The sequence below is a fragment of the Grampus griseus genome (assembly GCF_964374135.1).
Source record: "Grampus griseus genome assembly, chromosome: 10".
NCBI lineage: Eukaryota > Metazoa > Chordata > Mammalia > Artiodactyla > Delphinidae > Grampus > Grampus griseus.
This window is the reverse complement of record NC_139004.1, coordinates 73,161,840-73,180,585: the sequence shown is the minus strand read 5'-3', so window position 1 is coordinate 73,180,585 and position 18,746 is coordinate 73,161,840. Positions and strand designations below refer to the sequence as shown.

At 48.4% G+C, this 18,746-nt stretch overlaps 1 protein-coding gene across 3 annotated transcripts in view; it reads right to left on the bottom strand.

Moving 5' to 3' along the window:
- The window catches only part of FLNB (filamin B), a 138,086-nt gene that overhangs the window by 37,569 nt on the left and 81,771 nt on the right, over window positions 1-18,746 (bottom strand). For all 3 annotated transcript variants that reach the window (XM_082662603.1, XM_082662604.1, XM_082662605.1), the window contains exons 14-25: window positions 18,015-18,158; window positions 17,638-17,761; window positions 17,141-17,301; window positions 16,063-16,153; window positions 15,625-15,794; window positions 10,875-10,992; window positions 8,249-8,511; window positions 6,394-6,991; window positions 5,305-5,478; window positions 4,133-4,295; window positions 3,411-3,571; window positions 215-382 (exon numbers count right to left, since the gene is read on the bottom strand). In XM_082662603.1, the coding sequence (XP_082518729.1) occupies window positions 215-382; window positions 3,411-3,571; window positions 4,133-4,295; window positions 5,305-5,478; window positions 6,394-6,991; window positions 8,249-8,511; window positions 10,875-10,992; window positions 15,625-15,794; window positions 16,063-16,153; window positions 17,141-17,301; window positions 17,638-17,761; window positions 18,015-18,158 (2,335 nt within the window). The remainder of the gene's footprint in view (window positions 1-214; window positions 383-3,410; window positions 3,572-4,132; window positions 4,296-5,304; window positions 5,479-6,393; window positions 6,992-8,248; window positions 8,512-10,874; window positions 10,993-15,624; window positions 15,795-16,062; window positions 16,154-17,140; window positions 17,302-17,637; window positions 17,762-18,014; window positions 18,159-18,746) is intronic.

Here is an 18,746-nt window from a genome sequence, read left to right as displayed (position 1 = left end):
GACAGAAAAGACAGGCCGCCGGAAAAATAACAGGCCTGCCAATTTTTTAAGCATAAACTTCTACAATTTAGCTAGAACATGGAGCAATAAAGTAATTTAAGAAATTTAACCTAAAGTTCATGACTAAACTCAAAAGCAAAGTGCCTGCTCTGGGTCATGGCTGCCCCAGTCCAGGGCAGGTGAGTGTCGGCAGGAAGGCAGGATGTGTACTTACCTCGTGGGCCCATGACCCTCACTTCCAGTGGGGCCAGGCCGGCCTTGCTGCTGTCCACCGTGAAGGACTGCAAGACACGAGCTCGGACACCCGAGCCCACCCCAGGGCCAGCGATCTTGACCTTGCTGGGGTCCACAACATCCTTCACAGGAACCCTGAAGGGGCTGCCTAGAAAAGAGGTCACAGGATTCTAAGTACAGCCCCCCCTAGTGCCTGGAGACCCTCCTTGTGTGCACCCAGAATTGCACCATTGCTCTACCCAGGCCTTCACTTACACCAGCCCCAGTCAGTTTCTCCTGCCTTGCTGTGTTGTGCACCCAAGTGCACCTACTGTGTACAGACATGGCGCCAGGTTCTGGGCCCAGAGTGCTTAACAGCTCTCCAGGAACCCCATGCAGGAGAAGGATGAGGTAAGCAAGTCACTGTAACATCATACACAACCCATGTTGGGGACTTGTATAAGGTGCTGGTGGAGCACTCAGAAGACAATGAATCTGGTCTCTGGGAGACCAGAGGACGCTTTCCAATAACATATGAGACATATGGGTGAGCAGATGTCACTGAGAAGGGTTTCAAGCAGAGAGACTGGCATGTGCAAAGGCCTGGAGGTGAGGGAGAAGACAGGCTGTTGAGGGAACTGAAGGAACTGAGTGGTGGAAGGAAGGCATGGAGAGGACTGCAGGCTGTGCAGTCCACATTCAACATCCTCTCCCATAAAAGGCTCCTCAGGGGCCCCTGGACTCCTGGCCCTGCAACGTAGCTAGCACCGCCCTCCCACCACCACTCATGGCTTTCTTGGTTCCCTGGCCATTTGGGTGAAGCCTTGCTTTCTCCCTGAGTGTAAGCTGTGGTCCCCCTGCATGGCTGACCCCACCGCTGACACTGGGGCCCTCTGACTCTTTGAGGGTATTGATTTTAAAAAAGCACCACGCTCCATGCTGGAGTTTAGTGATACAAAAGGGAGTTTTATTTTAAAGAGAGATCGTTGAGGATTTCCGTATCAAGAAGTGATGGCAATGAACTAACTTTGAAGCCAGTCTCCAAGGTGGCCTCCAATGGAAGTGGTCTGAACTCAGCATGAAGTAGCCAAGAACCAACAAGGTAACTTTAGGTCTAGAGTGGCAGATACCAGGCAATCTATGCCACTCTCCCATTCTGTGCTCCAGGCAGACATGATCAATCAATCACAGCAGCCTTTCTTCCTGACGCAGTCATCCCACTTAATCCAGTGGTCAAAACAGCCATCACCAACAGACCACAGCTGACCCACCAGAGGAAACCTGGATATGCCATCGCGGGTAAGACAGGATACTTGGTTAAAAATAACCCTACTATGGGTTTGTGTCAGGCCAGGAAAAACCAGGCTAATATTTAACCAACCAGAATTTCTATGAAAGCAAATTAGAAGCTACCAGGTTGTTGCATGTTTCACAGCAGAACCTCATGCGCTACCTTTGCTATGAAGCCTGACACTAAGACAATCAACCAACGCTTTACTGAATGACTCTGACTGGGAAAATTCTGGGGTCCAGGAGAAGTTGGCATTTGGCTCTGGAAGGCAAAGAGCCTGAAAAATAAAAAAGAGGCACCATCTACATCTGATGAAAAAAACCCTAAATGGGTCTCTTTCTGTTGTTATGCTCCAAGTTGGCCATTTGCTTCAAGCTTGTGCATCAGCCACAGGGGCCCAACCTCTCACCCCCTTCTGCAAGGGGAATTCCAAAGCTGATGGCATCCACCAGATTTTCTCAATAAAGTCAAAATAGTTTTGTTGCCTCCACTACCAGGAAATGCTCATCCCACTACTGCCTGCCTGGTGGGAGCCACCAGTTCATCTGCCCTGGCAACAGCCTTCTCCAAGCTCTATTCTCCCATCCCATGAAGTGCACAGTTGCAAAACTCCAAAAGGTCCTCTTGGCTCTGTATGGTCCCTGAGCCCCGCTCTCTTTCTTTGTAAACACTTGGCAGGAAACTCACAGACGGCAGGAGCTTTGTCTTGTCTGTGGCTGAATTCTCCCTGACTAGTGATTATAGGAATTTAAAAATCAATATTGGAAGAGCTGCAAGGACAAGTTGGAGGAGAAATGTCATTTTAAATGAATTATGGCTTCAATGAACATCTGAGTAGAATGAGTTTCAGCTGAATTTCAATGCTTTCTGATCAATGTGAAAAAGGAGGAGCGAGCGTGAGTGCGAGTGTGTGTACACATCTGCACATGATACGGGGAAAAAGCAGACAGAGTCAGGAAAGCATGTGGTCAGTGGACACTCCAGCTTCCTGGAAGTCAATCCATAAACCTGAAAGTAGGGCCCTCAGCCTGCCCCTTCCTCTCTCTGTCTCATCCTGGCTTATGGCCTTCAGAACAACACTGCCCCACCCGAGGTTTCTCCTGCTGTCACCACACATGAGACAAGGCATAAGGTGACTCAGGAGCAGCCCTGGAGTCCTTAGACTTCCGTCCACACCTTACCACACACTCACCTACCCTTCTAGACGTGTGTTGGGTGGCAATCATTTCACTATATAAACAGAACTAGAATCTATGGAGAGTCCCCTGCTGGAGCATGAAAGTTGGAGGGCCCTTCACTATTTAAGTCATATTTTTTTAATGTTTGAATAATTTATAGCAGTGGTTCTCAACTACAGGTGATTTTGTCCCCTAGTGGATATCTGACAATATCTGGACACATTTTTGGTTGTCACAAAATGGGCTAAAAAAATACCATACAATGAACAGGAAATTATTATTAGTATTCCTATTTTACAGTAAGTGTACATACTACATCATTAAACAGAAATTAATATGTAAGACCCTGAATTTGTGTGTCATTATCAGCTACCAGGACTGTCAATGGAAAACAGAAAACAAGATGTGTATAGGACGAATAAGAACTAACCACAAAATAAAGTGAAGATTTTCAACTTTGTAAAGAATCAGCTTTCCTTTAAGATCTAGGTCCTTCAACATGCGAACAACCATTTTCAGTTAAAACTCCAAGCCAATGGTTTTTGGCATAATACTGGTCTTCTTAGGAGTTGGGATATACTTGGAGATGCAGCCCTAAGGAAAATTCTCACTTTGCAGCTACTACAAATATCAGACAGTTTTTCCCATTCAGTGAGACAAGCAAAATCAAACCCACTTTCATGCAAAAATCAATAATTCTTTGGGTGCCCTTCAGAAGGATAGCTTACCAGGGATGTGGGCTCCTCCATATGTGATATTCACGTCGTAATCCCCTGGAGCAAAGGGGATGTACTCAGCACTGCAACTGCCATCTTTGTTGTCTCTGCAGTTTATCTTTGACTCCGATGGTCCCTCGACAGTTATGCCAAGACCCCCAATTCCTGCCCCTCTGGAAAGTGTGAGTAAAAAGGCCAAGTTGTACTAGTGGTTCATGCCAGTCTGCTTATTTCCAAAATTCCTTTAAAATCCCTCTATAAACTATCCCATTTCGCCAACCAGAAACAGTGTAATATAAATAAAAACAGCTTCGACCCTTCCTTTCCAATGCTTATCCTTCATTGTTGCATTGGCTGGGTCTGAAAGTACAATTCAGGTATGAGACTTGTGACCAGTTTTAATAGGAATACTTCTAATATTTCACTTAAATATGAAATTGGTTCTATATTTTTGAATTATCACGTTAAGTAGCTTCCATCTAGTCCTGGTTTGTTCAGCAGTTTTATGACTATTATCAAGTGCTTTTTGGTACTTTTAAAAGCATACTTGGTCTTTCTCTGTAATATATGTCTCTATGGAAGAAGACGCCTCACATATGAAATACAAAGCCTCCCAAACGTTGGGAGACCATGATACATATGTAGGATACACCTATAAAACTTCCTGAAAGCAGTTAAACTACTTAGGGCTACTCCTTTTACAGAGTCAACACAGATCCCAGGACCTTGCTTACCTGGTAACCACAGTAAAGACATTGGGTTTGTTGGTAAAGGCCTCTTTCAATCCCGGTCCTTGAGCTTGAACCCGAGATGGCTGGCAGCCTTCGGTTACAGCCACTTTAAAGGGACTGTTTGGGATGGGCACATCATCATATGTCACCTCCACTACATGGAGGCCTGTTCAAAACAACATATAGAAACATATTTGCACAGGAGTCACTTACTTGTGGCAAATAATACTCTAGCAGTCAAGTCTATGTGTTATCCCATGTTATTCGAAAAGAACAGGTTGAACAAACAGCAAAGTTGGTATGATGTGATTTTTTTAAAAAACACAAACTGTTTGCGCTTTCGTTCACTTGGCAGTCACATACCACCCCCCATCCCCAACACACACGCAAGGCCTCTCCTCCCAGCAAATATCACTAAGTCTATTTTGAAGACAGTCATCTTAAACACACCATCCTGATTTGAGAAAACTCCACCTAGCCACTAACCGAAAGACAAAGAGAAACCCATGAAATAGAATAGACAAGCATCCACGAAAAGAAAGTGAGAATATCTATACCATAAAGTTTAGGGATTATATATCCAGATAATGAGGACATATGGTGCTTTTATTTTTTTTATGCTTTATCAAAATTTTAAATTAAAAAATTTAATTTTAAAATTTAAATTCTTAATATTCAAGAAAGAAATGAATTATGTTAAAAAAATCGCACAGGGAATTCCTTGGTGGTCCAGTGGTTAGTACTCCATCCTTCCACTGCTGGGGGTTGGGGTTTTGATCCCTGGTCGGGGAACTAAGATCCCACAAGCCACGGGGCACGGCCAAAAATAAATAAATAAACAAAATAGGAGGTAAAAATTAAGGGAGAATTTTCCCCCTTCAGGAAAAAAAACTGCACAAACGAGCAACATGCCATGACATCACCCCATAACCTGCTCAGATGAGGCTGAGGCTAACCACAGCCCAACTGCTACACAACAGGGCCAGCACGCCCGGCACTGAGCAAGCAGGTGGCTCTGTTCGGGAGAGAGGTTTCCACATTTCCGAGTCACTGTGCACGTGCTTCTGCTGAGACGGTCAAAGCACGTGGGGCCGGAGTTAGCTACCAGCCACCGGGAGGAAGCAGCCCCGCAGAGCTCTGAACGAGGGTCCTGTTCCAAGGAGAAGTCAACTCACCCTTCTCGAAGGGCGTGTATTCCACCTGGTAGGTGCCATCAGCATTGTCTGTGACGAAACACTCGGTGGAGGCCCCTGAGGGGTTGGCAATATGGGCCTTGATGTGGTCGCCTCCGACCTGCGTCAGGGGCCGTGAGTCGACCGTGAAGTCGGTGGTGGCTTCCCGAAACACATCTGCGGAGCAATCACCCAGATAAGAATGTCGCTGTCACCTCAGTGTCAGGAGCAAACCCAAGAGCCAAGGTTCTCGGCACTTCAGAACACACTCGTTTAGGTGATCGCAGACAACTGGTTTCTCCGACTCAGAATCAGGAATATTAATGCCTCCCCACCTTCAATCTCCTTGGCAAAAGAAGCTTCTTCCTAAGCCAAGTAACAACACAACTGCCTGCACACTTCTTAGGACAAAGGTGGGATCTAGGACAGGTTAAAGGCTGAAGACAGCAAGTGTGGTATTAGCCAGCAGTACATTTGAAACCTTTTTCAGATAAGTGCCAAAAATGCAATATGTTGTGTTTCCACCTTTAAAGAGAAAAAAAAACAGGGGCTTCCCTGGTGGCGCAGGGGACACGGGTTCGAGCCCTGGTCTGGGAGGATCCCACATGCCGCGGAGCAACTAAGCCCGTGCGCCACAGCTACTGAGCCTGCGCTCCGCAACAAGAGAGGCCGCGACAGTGAGAGGCCCGCGCACCACAATGAAGAGTGGTCCCAGCTCGCCCCAACTAGAGAAAGCCCTCGCATAGAAATGAAGACCCAACACAGCCAAAAATAAAAATTAATTAATTAATTAATTAAAACAAAAAACACAGACAAGATTTCTGGCTTTGCCAGGAAAAAAAAAAAAAGGGAAAATCTGCTGACAGTGCTGGGAGTGTGAAGAAACAGAAAGCTGGGGTTGGGCAGCAGAAACACCACATGCTCACCCCTTCACTCTGCTCCCCTCTACTGCTCCCTGATGCAGAGACCACAGGTGAGTTATCTTCTACCTGGCCCGACCCCTATAGTCATTTGAGTTTGCAGCCCTGACTCTCTGAGCTTCCAGTGAGCCCCTGTTACTTTGGCAGCCACCCTCTTTTTCATGAAACCCACCTTTTCCTTCTATTCCTGGCCCAAAGACTTTGACCCTGCTGGTGTCCACGGCAGGCTCCACCTTGACCCTGGCGGGGAAGTGCGGTACAAGCTCACCGCCGTACTTCATAGTCAGCGTGTACATGCCGGCGGTCAGGGGCACGTAGGTCACCGCATAGGTGCCGTCTTTGTTGTTCTCGATACAGACTTCAGCTTTCGCCCCCGAGTCCGAGACGGCTTCCAGGCCCAGGGCCCCCGGGCCTGCTTCTGAACAGTCCACGCTAAGCAGCCCTGCCTCGCCCACTTTCCCACGCTCCAGCCCTGGGCCCGATGCCACAACTTTGGAGGGATCAAACGGCATTTCAATGTCAGCTTTGAAGGGAGAACCAGGTATGTGGACTTCTTCAAAGAGGATGTTGACGAAGTACTCCCCGGGCTTTGTTGGGAGGTAGGAGACGGAGCAGGTCCCGTCGCCATTGTCCGAGCATTCAATTTTGGCCTCACAAGGACCTTCCACGGTTAAGCCCAAACCTCCAGTTCCAGCTCCTTTGGTGTCGATGATGAACTCGGCAGGTTTGCCCACAAGACCGCCTTCAAGGCCAGGACCGTGGGCCTTCACCTATTTGGACAAAGAATAAAAATCAGACTCTGCCCGAAACTGGTATCGCTGCTCAGCCAGCACCGCTTTCAACAGCCAAGCCTGCCATCGGCAGTGAACTGCCCCTCGATGAAGTGGTCCTTCTCCCTGGGGCCTAATGTGTCACACACACTCACCCACAGCACTGAGTTACAGCCACAAGCAGTGGATGCTGCAAACGGCTGAGAAAGGGAGACCTGGTGGTGAACTCATTCAACACGGAAGGGCATGTCAGAGGCATGGCTTTCCCTCTCCTGCCAGGCTTGGCTCGAGGGCTGGAGCTGGACACCTAACATCTAGTCCAACAAACACACTCGGGTTTCCTGGGTTGAACACTCACTGAATGGCTTTCATGGACCTCACTGTTGCTTTGGCTGCTATACCTCCCTCAACAAATTCTGAATAATAAAAAACTGAACTATAATGGTGAATACATGTCATTATATGTTTGTCCCAACCCATAGACTGTGTAACACCAAGAGTGAACCCTAATGTAAACTATGAACTTTGGGTGACAACGATGTTGACATAGGTTCATCCATTATAACGGGTGCACACCACTCTGGTGGGTGATGGTGATAATGGAGAGGTTATGCATGAGTGGGGGAGGCGGGATCTGGGAAGTCTCTGTGCCTTCCTCTCAATTTTACTATAAACCTAAAATTGCTCTAAAGAATAAAGTCTAATGAAAAAATTAAAAAACGAACAAACATTAAAAAAAAAACCACTTGCTTTTAAAAGAGGGAGGGGATGAGGCTTTCATCTCTTATTCAACAAATAACACGGTTTTATAGGATTCATGCCATTCAAAACACCGGAAATAGTCTCAAACCCTTGACTCAGGGCTACTAGGAAGAAATGATAATAAGTAGAACATATTTTTATATTTCATTATAATAGCTCACCGTGTGTGCCAGATGCCAGACTGAGGCCTCCACACCCGCCATCTGACCTCACCCTTACAGGCTCACTTTGAAGCAAGTACCGTTACCATGCTGACAAATGAAGGACAGGAGTCCCTCACCAAAGCCTCACAGCCAGAGTGAGAGAGGAATAGGGCTGGGGCCCAGCTGCCGAGGGGACCCTTCATGCTGGATTGTAGGAGAGAGAACTACGGAGAACGGGCTGTCATCACAAAACAATTATCTAAAAGGTCTTTGCTGGGCAGAACCAGAGGACTAACTATATGTTATTATCTGCCAACAGAGGACAAGTTCTGGAACAAAAACGAAAGCTGACCTTGGTGGGATCAGGCGGCAGTGAGGCCTCCACCGTGTAAGGGCTCCCGGGCACGGGGTGTCCATCGTAGGTCACGTCAACAGCATACAGCCCCTCCTCCCGGGGAATGTACTTGGCCGTGCTGCTCTCCCGGCCCGTCACGGGCGCCACCAGGCATGGCACAACCTTCCTCGAGGGGCTCAGGATCGTCACGTCCAGCTTCCCCTGACCTCCCGCTCCCCTGCTGTCAATGGCGAACTCCTGATCCTTCCCAACTTCGACCCCTGGAAAAAAGGAAACAAGCCAAAGGGATGAGCTGACCCTGCAGCAAAAACACAGCTGAGGGCAGAGATGGTTCCTTGGACACAGGACGTCTTCTCAGCCTCTACAACAGACCCTGGCTGATGCAGGACAAGAGGCAAGACCGAGTAAGAATAATCACCATTCTGGCCTCAATAACAACCAGTACGAGAACATTAATTAATTCCTTATGATAATAATAACGCATTTTACATACCAGGCGTGAGGACGGCATATCACCTCCTTTCATTTTCAACACAACGCTACAGGGTACTTATTAGTAACCAAGGAATTTAACAGAAGGGGAAACTGAGGCTCACAGGGGTTAACTGACTTGCCTGGGGTACATACATGTCCACCAGACCACAAAGCTGGGACTCAGATCTAAATTTACTTGACCCCATAATCTGCAGTAAGTTATAACCTGATACTGTTGTCTCTTCTTTAATTACTTTTGGTGTTAACTTTATATCAAAACACTCCCAGAAGCCAATGTTTTATTTACTAATTCTTGGCAGCAAATTCAGTCCTACAGCCAAGAACGCAAAAGTCACAGGGTTGGCCAATGCAGAGGCACTGAAGCAAGCCCTGAGAATTGACTCTCCGTATTGTGCTGATACATGAAAGGTCTTTGCAAAGCAGGGCCACAGAAAACCCATGTGTTACATTTGACAAAAACAAGGAAAGGACTCTGAACCCAAACAAAAGCACTGGGAGCCTAGGGTCCCCACCACAACCCAGGCAAGTCCTGACTTGGGCAATACAGGGCCTGCCAAGATGAACAGTTTCAAGCCACAAGCAAAGAGGTCAAGGAGCTCCACATCCCAAAGACTTTTCCTAATTGGCATCATACTTTTCCTAGTTTGGAGTCAAAACCCTCGGTGTCTTGGAGAAAGGAGTAACAAGGAGACATGTTAACGATTAGACAGTGACTATTCTTATGCTTAGAGCTGGCTGCTGCCAAGGAACAAAAACCAACATCGGGCTCTCGCTTCAGAGCCCCCGGAGCTGGGAGCTGGCCTCACTCACAACTCGTACATTTGGGTCACAGGGCACCGAAGGTGCTCACCGAGGGTCCCGCTGAGACCTGGAGAAACCCACAGAACAAGAGGCCTGCCCTGAGGGTGTGCACAGAGCCCCACGTGACCCTGAAACCAGGAGACCATGTACCACTGAGGTGCAGCCAGGCTGTGGCCGTGCCAACAAGAGGATGGAGGTGTGAACGTTCTCTAACGTAACACTGACGCAAAAAGGCAGGCTGAAGACCTATGGGTATTGCAGGGTAACTTTAGTGCAAAGTAAGCGTTGCCAAACATTTTCTGCTGGCACTAAGTATGTGCAGACGCAGAAAGAAGATGTGCGAGGACAGAAACTAAACTGGTAACTTTGGTTAACCCTATAGGGAGTGGGAAAGGTAATGCTTCAAGTAGAACATATTCTTGTCTGTGATGTCTTTTTTTTTTTTTTTTTGCGGTACGCGGGCCTCTCACTGTTGTGGCCTCTCCCGCTGCGGAGCACAGGCTCCAGACGCGCAGGCTCAGCGGCCATGGCTCACGGGCCCAGCCGCTCCGCGGCACGGGGGATCCTCCCAGACTGGGGCACGAACCTGTGTCCCCTGCATCGGCAGGCGGACCCCCAACCACTGCGCCACCAGGGAAGCCCCTTGTGATGTCTTTTAGATGAAAAATGGATTTTTGTATGACCTGTGTAAAAAATACTTTTATGATCACGTGTTAAACTTGACAAGCTGAGTGACAAGTACATGAGTGTGCATATTGTACTATTCTATTCACTTTTTCATTTATTCATTCAGTTATTTCATCTATTTAAATGAGCTTGTACTAATAAGATACCTGACAAGCTAAAGGAATATCCAGACTGGGGTGGGGAGATGCACTGTAGTTGTGGTTTCTGAGAGCCCGGAAGTTGGCTTTTACGCTTGACCCTAAGGTGGATTCAGTGGCCAAGGAGTGTTGGCACAATAGAAATCTGTCAGAGGGCCACATGCCCCAAATTCTCTGTCATAAAAACTTTCTGCTGTGATGCCAGCAGTTACCGAGGACTGACTATGACCCAGCTCCTGAATTATTAGCTCATTTAATTCTCACAATATTCCCTTGAGTATTCTTCCCCCACCTCCACGGAACAAATGAGAAAACGGAGGCTTGGTGAGGTGAAGGGGCAGGTAGGGTCACAGAGCTACTCCACGGGATAGCCCTAATTCAAACCTGTCTGTCTGACTGCAAAATCTCATATGGCAGAATTTGCTTCCCTGCAAATTGTCTTTGAAGGGGATGTAACTGCTCTTCAATGACCCATCTCCCCCCACCATTCATGACGCACTTACTGTTTTCCAGCCCATTAATTTTTATCCTGCTCAGATCCAGCGGAGCGGCCACGCCCACCGTGAAAGGGCTTTTAGGGATGGGATCGCCACCGTATGTAACCAGAACCTGCATGCTGCCCTGGAATGAGAGAGGAAACCGAGGACACGTTTGGGTACCAACATCCTACCTTGCCGTTTCAACCTGCCTTCCAGGTCTTTCATTCTTCCCAGAGACACAGGGTATAAGACTCCAGCTGATTCAGAAAGCATCTCAGATATATTTCTCTAAGTTTTTGGGCTCCATGGCAAGAATGACAGAGAAATCAGATGAAAAAGAGCAACTAATGACGACAGGGACAGCTTAATGAGCATACCATGCTCATCCTTTTAAGCATTTCCTTAATTCAATCTCAAAACGGTCCTAAGAGGGCGTTCCCGTTGTTCTTACCATTTTTCCAGGAGATGAAACTACAGCTCAGGAAGGTAAAATCACTTGTCCCAGGGCAAGTGCGGGGCCCCATGCCCACGGTACCCAAACCTGTGTCAGTCCTAGACGCTCTGCCATGTCACCTCCCCACCCAGCTAAACAACCAGCCCTGGCCATAGGCAAAGCAGGGAGGCCACGGGGCCTCTAACCGAACAAAATCTTTTGTCTCCACGTCCTGGGACTGCAGGCCACTAGGCTGCGAAATGAATTTGCAAGAGTTTGCCTGGGGCTGTTCTGAGACCACTGCACAGTATCGAAACTCGCGCATCTGTGGCAATGAAAGAAAAGTTGCCAGTGTGAAGGCAGACTGAGCCTGTGGGACTGGCAGTCCCCTCGCCAGCAGCCCCGAGGCCATGGAGGCACAGCGTGGCCAGTCCTGGCCCACTCGCTGCTGGCTTCCTCTCTCCACGGTCGGCTGAGTCCCCTCCCTCCAAACCAAGCCTCCATGAAAGCCCACAGCTGCCTCAGTAGATTAAGGCCCTCCTCACCTCAAATGTCTGGGCATCACGTAAGAGGATGTGGGAAGGGAAGGAGCAAGGGGGAGGGAGGGATGATTCCTTGCAGGAATACAGAGGACTCGCTAACATTCAGTCCCTGCTGAAAGCTGTCACGGACCAAGTGTTAAAAGGGTGCAGCTTTTGGCCTATGAATATTTTCTCACATTCCTTGTGTAATAAAGAAGGAGGGAAAAGACAAGACAAAAATTAGTGGCATCAATGAAGGAGGGAGGACTGACTTTCCAGGATGTATTAGCACTGCACACAAAACCAATGAGCCCACTATCTGAAGAGTATAATATCTCATGGTAAGATGTACGTGGTCACATTCAACAGAGCGGGGGCTGGTTTGTTGCTTCAGCCCTCAAGGCATTGCCAACATGCCAGCTCTTCCCGAGGGTATGCCCCCAAACCCCGAAGTCCTCGAGGGCTAGGCCTCCCAGCTAACCAAGGGTCCCGGAAAAACCTTCTCCACCACCCACTAGAATTCAGGAGACCACTTCTCTGGAGTGCCAAAGGAGTGAGGGGAAAATCCTCTTTCAGTTAAGCCCATCTGTCCCATGAAAGAAAGCATATTCTCATTACCAGTTATACAAAACACAACAAAACCGAGACAGGAAATTAACTGTACCTTAAATAACTTAATGAGGGGGAGAAAGAAAGCTTAAGAGATTTACACCTGCGATGGCCTGTAGCATTTCAAGATTTCCTCTGAGGCCCCAGCCAAGGAACGGCCTATGCATTTTACCCAGGAGGCTAGGAAGTGAGGAAGATCTGAGCAGTGACCACCAGTGCCTTTCAGAGACTTTGCTGATGGCCACACAGTTGTATTTTATTTATTTTGGGGCCACGCCACACGGCACGCGGAACTTCCCCGATCAGGCATTGAACCCGCGCCTCCTGCAGTGAAAGCGCGGAGTCTGAACCACTGGGAAGTCCTGCCAGATGGGTTTATCCTCTCCCTTCCAGGCTTCTGAGACCTTCATCTCATTCTGCACGAGACCCACGAGAAAAGGACCGACAAAGCTACCCACAGCCCCCTCCTCCAGAGACCTCTGTGACAGCTATGGCTACCAACAGTAATAACCTTTCAAGGGAGGGACTGTTCTCCTGTGAGGCCCAGTGAGCTCCGGGGGCTTCCTAAAGGCGCCACAGCAGCATGTGGAGTTCTCAGTTCCCAGTGGCTCCTGACTCGGCATGTCGGGGAGCTGTTGCCACCGGCTCCTCAAACCACTCTGTTCAGGGAAGCTTGGGGTGAGAAACTGAAGTCATTGAGGCCACAGACAACGAAAAGCACAGAAGGCAAAATCCTCCAGGGAAACTGTCATTGTATAATGGCCCTTCTACCTTTGACCTCTGGGCGGGTCTTCAAGCCCCAGCCCAAGAAGTCCACTCCCCGCTAAGGCAAAAACTCTGACCACTGTCTTCCAACACGAACAGGATCAACCAGCAACGTCCATCACTGGTCCACGGCAGGCAGGTGAGCTGTGGACTGGGGCCCTGCAGGGGACAGCAGCCGCCTGCAGGTGTCACGGAGCAAAGAGCCAGCAGTCGGGTGGGGGCCGCAGTGCCTCACACAGCAGCCCAAAATCTGAGGGTTAAGCATTCACCCTAAGCCAGGATCCACCCTTGTCTCTCCACACACACTCAACAGCTGCATTTCTGGAAAGTTCCAGCCTCTTAATCCCTAAAACCACCACAAGAAGGTGCGCCTGTGGGCAGCGACCTGAAAAGTAACCCCGTGCGGCTTTCTGGGCTGACCCAAGTCTCTTAACCACATCCAAGAGCAGAGCTCAAAGGCACGCTTATTTCACCCAATCTTGAGCTGTTAGCTGTCAGCTCTTCAGAAAAGAGAGTTCAAAGTAGAATGAGGATGTGTCAGCTCCACTCTCCTACCAGATTACAAAGTTCTCATGTTGTTTCTGCTTGTGAGTTGAGGCTCCACTTCGTTTATTCACCCATTCGGCCATAAATCATACAAAGCAGTTACAGCACCAGACCCTGTGCTTGGGGCTGAGAATGGAAAGATATATATAACATGATACCCTAACCTTGGAAACTCACAATCTAAGAGTAGAGATTTAATCTGTTTTCTTTGCCATAGAGAAACAGGCAGAATTGCAATCTGCCCAAATAATAAAACAGTAAACCTCACTCTAAACAACAAACGAGAGGGATGGGAGAGGCACCGTGGAGTCATCGCAGTAAAGGCAGGGACTGACAGCATTTGCACAAATAGCCCCAAGAGGCCACCAAGCATGCCAACAGCCCTCAGACCTGCTACGATCAGACATATGGATGAACTTGACCTTGGGGTGACTCTAGAGTAAGGCGCTTCCCACTCTAGCTACATTTCAAATGTGATAAAACAGGACTGGGCTCCCGACCTCCACCTCCACCTTGACTGGCAGCTGGGAGCATCCAGGGCATCAGGTTCTAAAGTCCTTTCTGGGGGTGCAGGTCAAAACCTGAGGCTGTCCTGATGTCTGCAACTTACTTTCTAGCAACTCAGCCGAAACACAAAAAGGTATATAGGATCGAGAGTCTCAAAATGTTTTCACAAGAGTCTTGTGATCTTGACCAGCGATCATGGCCATGCTTTCTTGTACCTTCTTCTAAGGAATGTGGAGAATTGGCAACAAAGATGCTATCAAGCTGGTGTTGCCAGTGGTAAGGCTCCCATCAGCCCTGATAAGCATCCCTAGGAAAATAATTACCTAAATAATTAGCACAGAGCAGCCTGATGAGAAAACCGTATTCATCTACAAAAGATTTCGTTTTACCATTACTCATAATGAACCCTCATTAGGGTAAAGAGAAACCACAGGAAGAAGCACATGTGGAGATAAAGGGCCACGTAGAACCTGCCCTAGAGAACCTCGCACTGCCAGGCAAGTTCTCATAGCAAAGATTCCATCTCCAAGCATGTGTAGCCCCCAGTGCAGGGGGGACACCCACACCACTCCCTCATCCTCACTGTACCCCTCATTCTTTCCCACTACACTCTGGCCAGGTCCTCACTGAGAGGGCCCAGGGCAGAAGTGATGCTTTTCAAACCGTGCTTCTACAGAAAGCATCGCCCTTCCTCTCTTAAAAATGGCATTTCTCACATAGGGGGACTCTTCTTCAAGAATGAAGGAATCTCAGAGGTTTGGAGTGACTGTTTAGAACGCTATGCATAAGTGGGAGAATCCAGGCTTTTCTATAGGAGCTCCCCAGACCCTAGCCGTGTAGCCACGAATCAAAATAAAATTTTAAATAAGTAAACATGAATTCATACAGAGAGGTAGATTTTTAGGCCCTTATTGCCTAAAACAACCGGAGCAAAGCAGCCGGGATGACAAAATCCTGTCTGTATTCCTGTATTTTGTAAAAGGGAATAATTTAGTGCTTGAAGTACCATTTCGGGCTTGAGGGACTAAAGGCTCTTTGAGAAAGACCCCACTGCACCACCTCGTAAAAAGGGTAAACTAAGGCAAAAGGGCCAGCAAGGACAAAGGCACGGCAATTCTTTCCCCGTGAGTAATTAGTAAAACACTAAAACCAAGAACGGAGGTGGGAAATGGGGGTGGGAAAAAACAACTAGCTTCCTGCTTGTTCTTGGGGAATCCTCCAGGCCCTCCTGGTAGAACCCATCAGGCTTTTCGTCAGCATTCCCAGAGGGGCTCGGAAGGAAAGGGGGAATCTCCTCCTGCCACAGAGCAGCACAGCTCAGAGCACAGATTGCCGCCCCGCCTCCCCGTGTCCAGAGTGACCCAGCCCAGCACCGAGTGGGGAGGGGCCCTACCTGCTGGGTGGGCGTGTATTTAACGGTGTGGGAATAGTCATAATTATCAATGACGTCCAAATCCTTCACGGTGTCGCCAGGAAGGGGGCTGCTGAACTGCACGTTGAGGGGGGCTTTTCCGGCCCCTTTGGTGTAGACGGTGAAGTGGGTCGGTTTCCCGTTTTCCACACCTGGGAGGGGACAGTGAAGTGAGGAGACAGGCCCAGCTGGAGGGGTTTCACTTTTAGCACCAGTCTGACAGGTTCATCAGCACAGGCTTCCGCAAGGCAGTAGGTGGAGACAGGGGCTGGCGTTTGGCCAGCGGCTCAGCTGAGCAGGGCCCCTGCTGAACTGGAGCCCCAACAGAGCCCCTGCTCCAGGGGAGGTAAGTCACTCACGGCCCTGGACCAACCATGCCCACTGCCTCCAGGGTGACCTCATGCACACATGCCACCTTACCTGCTTTGCTGAGCCCCGGGCCTTCTGCCTTCACTTTGCTGGCGTCGTGGGAAGGGTCGACTTTGACTCTGAAAGGGCTGGCGGGAATTTCCTGTAGCAGAGACACTGTCTCAGTAGGAAAGTCCCTGAAGCCACTGCCTGAGCTTAGCCTTCTGCCCAAAGCAAAGGAGGAGACCTCAGCATGACTTCCACTCTAGCAGATGGTGAGCAACTTCCGTCACCATTAGTCAAGTCTTCAGGCGCTAGCATCAGGTAAGGACCATCAGTGGTCACTCATGAATACCTGGATCCCTGACATCACAGCTAAAGGATGGGTTTCCACAAACCACTCGGACAACTCTCAGCCTTTGACACCAAATGCTGAGTACTTAGGATACAAAATACTGCCAAAAATAAAACCCCAAACAACAATAATACACGGGGTCGGAGGAAGGAAAGGGGCATTCCTCCAGGGACAACAGAGAGTTAGGGTTTGAGGAATGCAAGGAATTGATTATAAATGCAATGACTGCAATTCTTCAAAAAGAATCTTTCAGAATAAAGGCAGAACAGGTTAAGTGGATGAAGCCAACTCAAGACCAATACCTTTAAGGCACAGACCTTTCTCCTGAGGTCCCTATCTTTACGTAAGATGAATCTGAATCACCAGAATTCCACTATTCCCTGTTTCAGGGTACTGCGCCTTCTTGTCTTCATTATCACATATAAATATGAATTCTATCTGAAATTCAAAACCCCTCTCCCTAGAAAAGTTTAAAGCCTGAGGCCAAGGTCATCATTGCAGAGAAAGTATGGCACACATCTAGAAACGAATTACGTTTCATTCAAAAACCGGATGAAAGTTTGTAATGATCCAATTTCTTTCCAGAGTCTGGCTTTTAACCACTGACTACACGGCCCCACTTTTGTTAGAAAGTGGTACAATTTTAGTTCTGGGTGTTTGTTCCTTCTTGGTTTTAAGGAAGCAGAGAGGAAAACTATTGGGCAGAGTTCTCAAGACACCTTCCCTGTTGCTGAAAAAAGCAAAAAGGAAATATGAACACAGGTGGCCAGAAAGAACCCAAGTCCAAACACACACCTGAGAGGCAAAGAGAACTTTGATAGTGTATCGCCCGGCGGCAGGAGGCACATATTTGACAGTAAACGTGTCATTGGCGTTGTGAATAATGTCAAAATCCACGTCTTCCTCATCGTCACTTAACACCCGGGCATCACATTTAATGCCAACGCTGACATCACCTGGAACAGACCAGCTTATTAGCACCGGTTTACGAGAAACAGCACGTCCCATGCAATCACTTCCAGCTCAGGCTCACACCCCAGAAAAGCAACTGGGAAGTTTCCAGTAAGAAACCTGAGAAAGGGATGGTACTTAAATAATGGTTTTGCAGACAGAACGGAGGATTAGCAAAGATATCACCACAGAACTGACACACAGGCTCATCAGATGAACAATCACCTATTCAGGTGGGTTACTATCTCCTGGTTCAAAGTTCATTACCCATGAAAGGTTACAAAGAGAACTTCCTTCCCCAAGAAACAACGAGCACTGAGTCGGGTGAAGCCCCCTCTCACCTTCGCCAGCCTCGGTACAGTCCACTGTGAAGTGAGTAGGCTCGTGCGCCTTCAGTCCACTTCTCTCCACTCCTGGCCCAAACACTTTGACCTTCTGGGGATGGCTACCCTGCCTGATGTTGACCTAGAGAGGACGGGGAAAAAAGCTGTAATCAAGTTCTTCTCCCCGTGGATCCAGTAAAGACACTCTCAGTTGTTAGAATGTTACACTTCTGGGCAATCTACGGCACTCGGCCCTTTGGGCCACTCCATCTTCCAAGGCCCACCAAGCATGGGTCTTTCCATATGTTTGCCTTGGCCATCAAGCATGGACTCCAGACTGGCCTCAGGGCTGGGCTTTTTCATTACCACGACCAAGGTTTCACCTCACAACCTACCCTGTAAGGGCTGTGCGGGATGTTGACACCTCCCCAGACCACGGCGATGGTGTGCTTGATGGGCTTCACCGGGGTGTACGAGCAAGCGTAGGTGCCATCCATCCGGCTCTGCATCTGGATGTCAATGGGCTGGCCGTCCCCGTCCTGCAGAAGGGCAGAGGCTAAGAACAGAGCTGACCCTCACACTGTCTCCATCCACTGTGGCCTCCCAAGACAACCAAGTCACTGCTCACTCATCCCACAAAATCTCATGGAACACCTATGACAGCACCTATGAACACAAGTGATAAAACACTACATGCATGTACGCACGCATTTTTACTTACTAAGAGAAAACGGTCCCAAAAGAAAGCCATGGCCACTCAGTGCTTCTTAATTTTAATTCCTGCATTTAAATCCTTGGGCCAAATTCAATTAAATTAGATAGATATATTTGATAAACCCTTGTTTACAAACCCTCCCATCACAGTGTGAGTAGCTTCAGCCACACTGAAGGACATTTACAGGGAAATCTGAAACAATCAAGCCTCATTTCCACGGAGCACAAATCATAAAAATTTGCCCCTTGCTTTACATGTTAGAATCTCATTCAGTCCTCACACAAACCCTACAAAATAAACATTGTTATTCGCAGTGTGTGGATGAGGAAACCGAGGATCAGATGGACTGAGCGACTTTCCATTACGTGGATGGATCCTGTTACCTGACAATCACCTGCACAGGTCGTCCCTA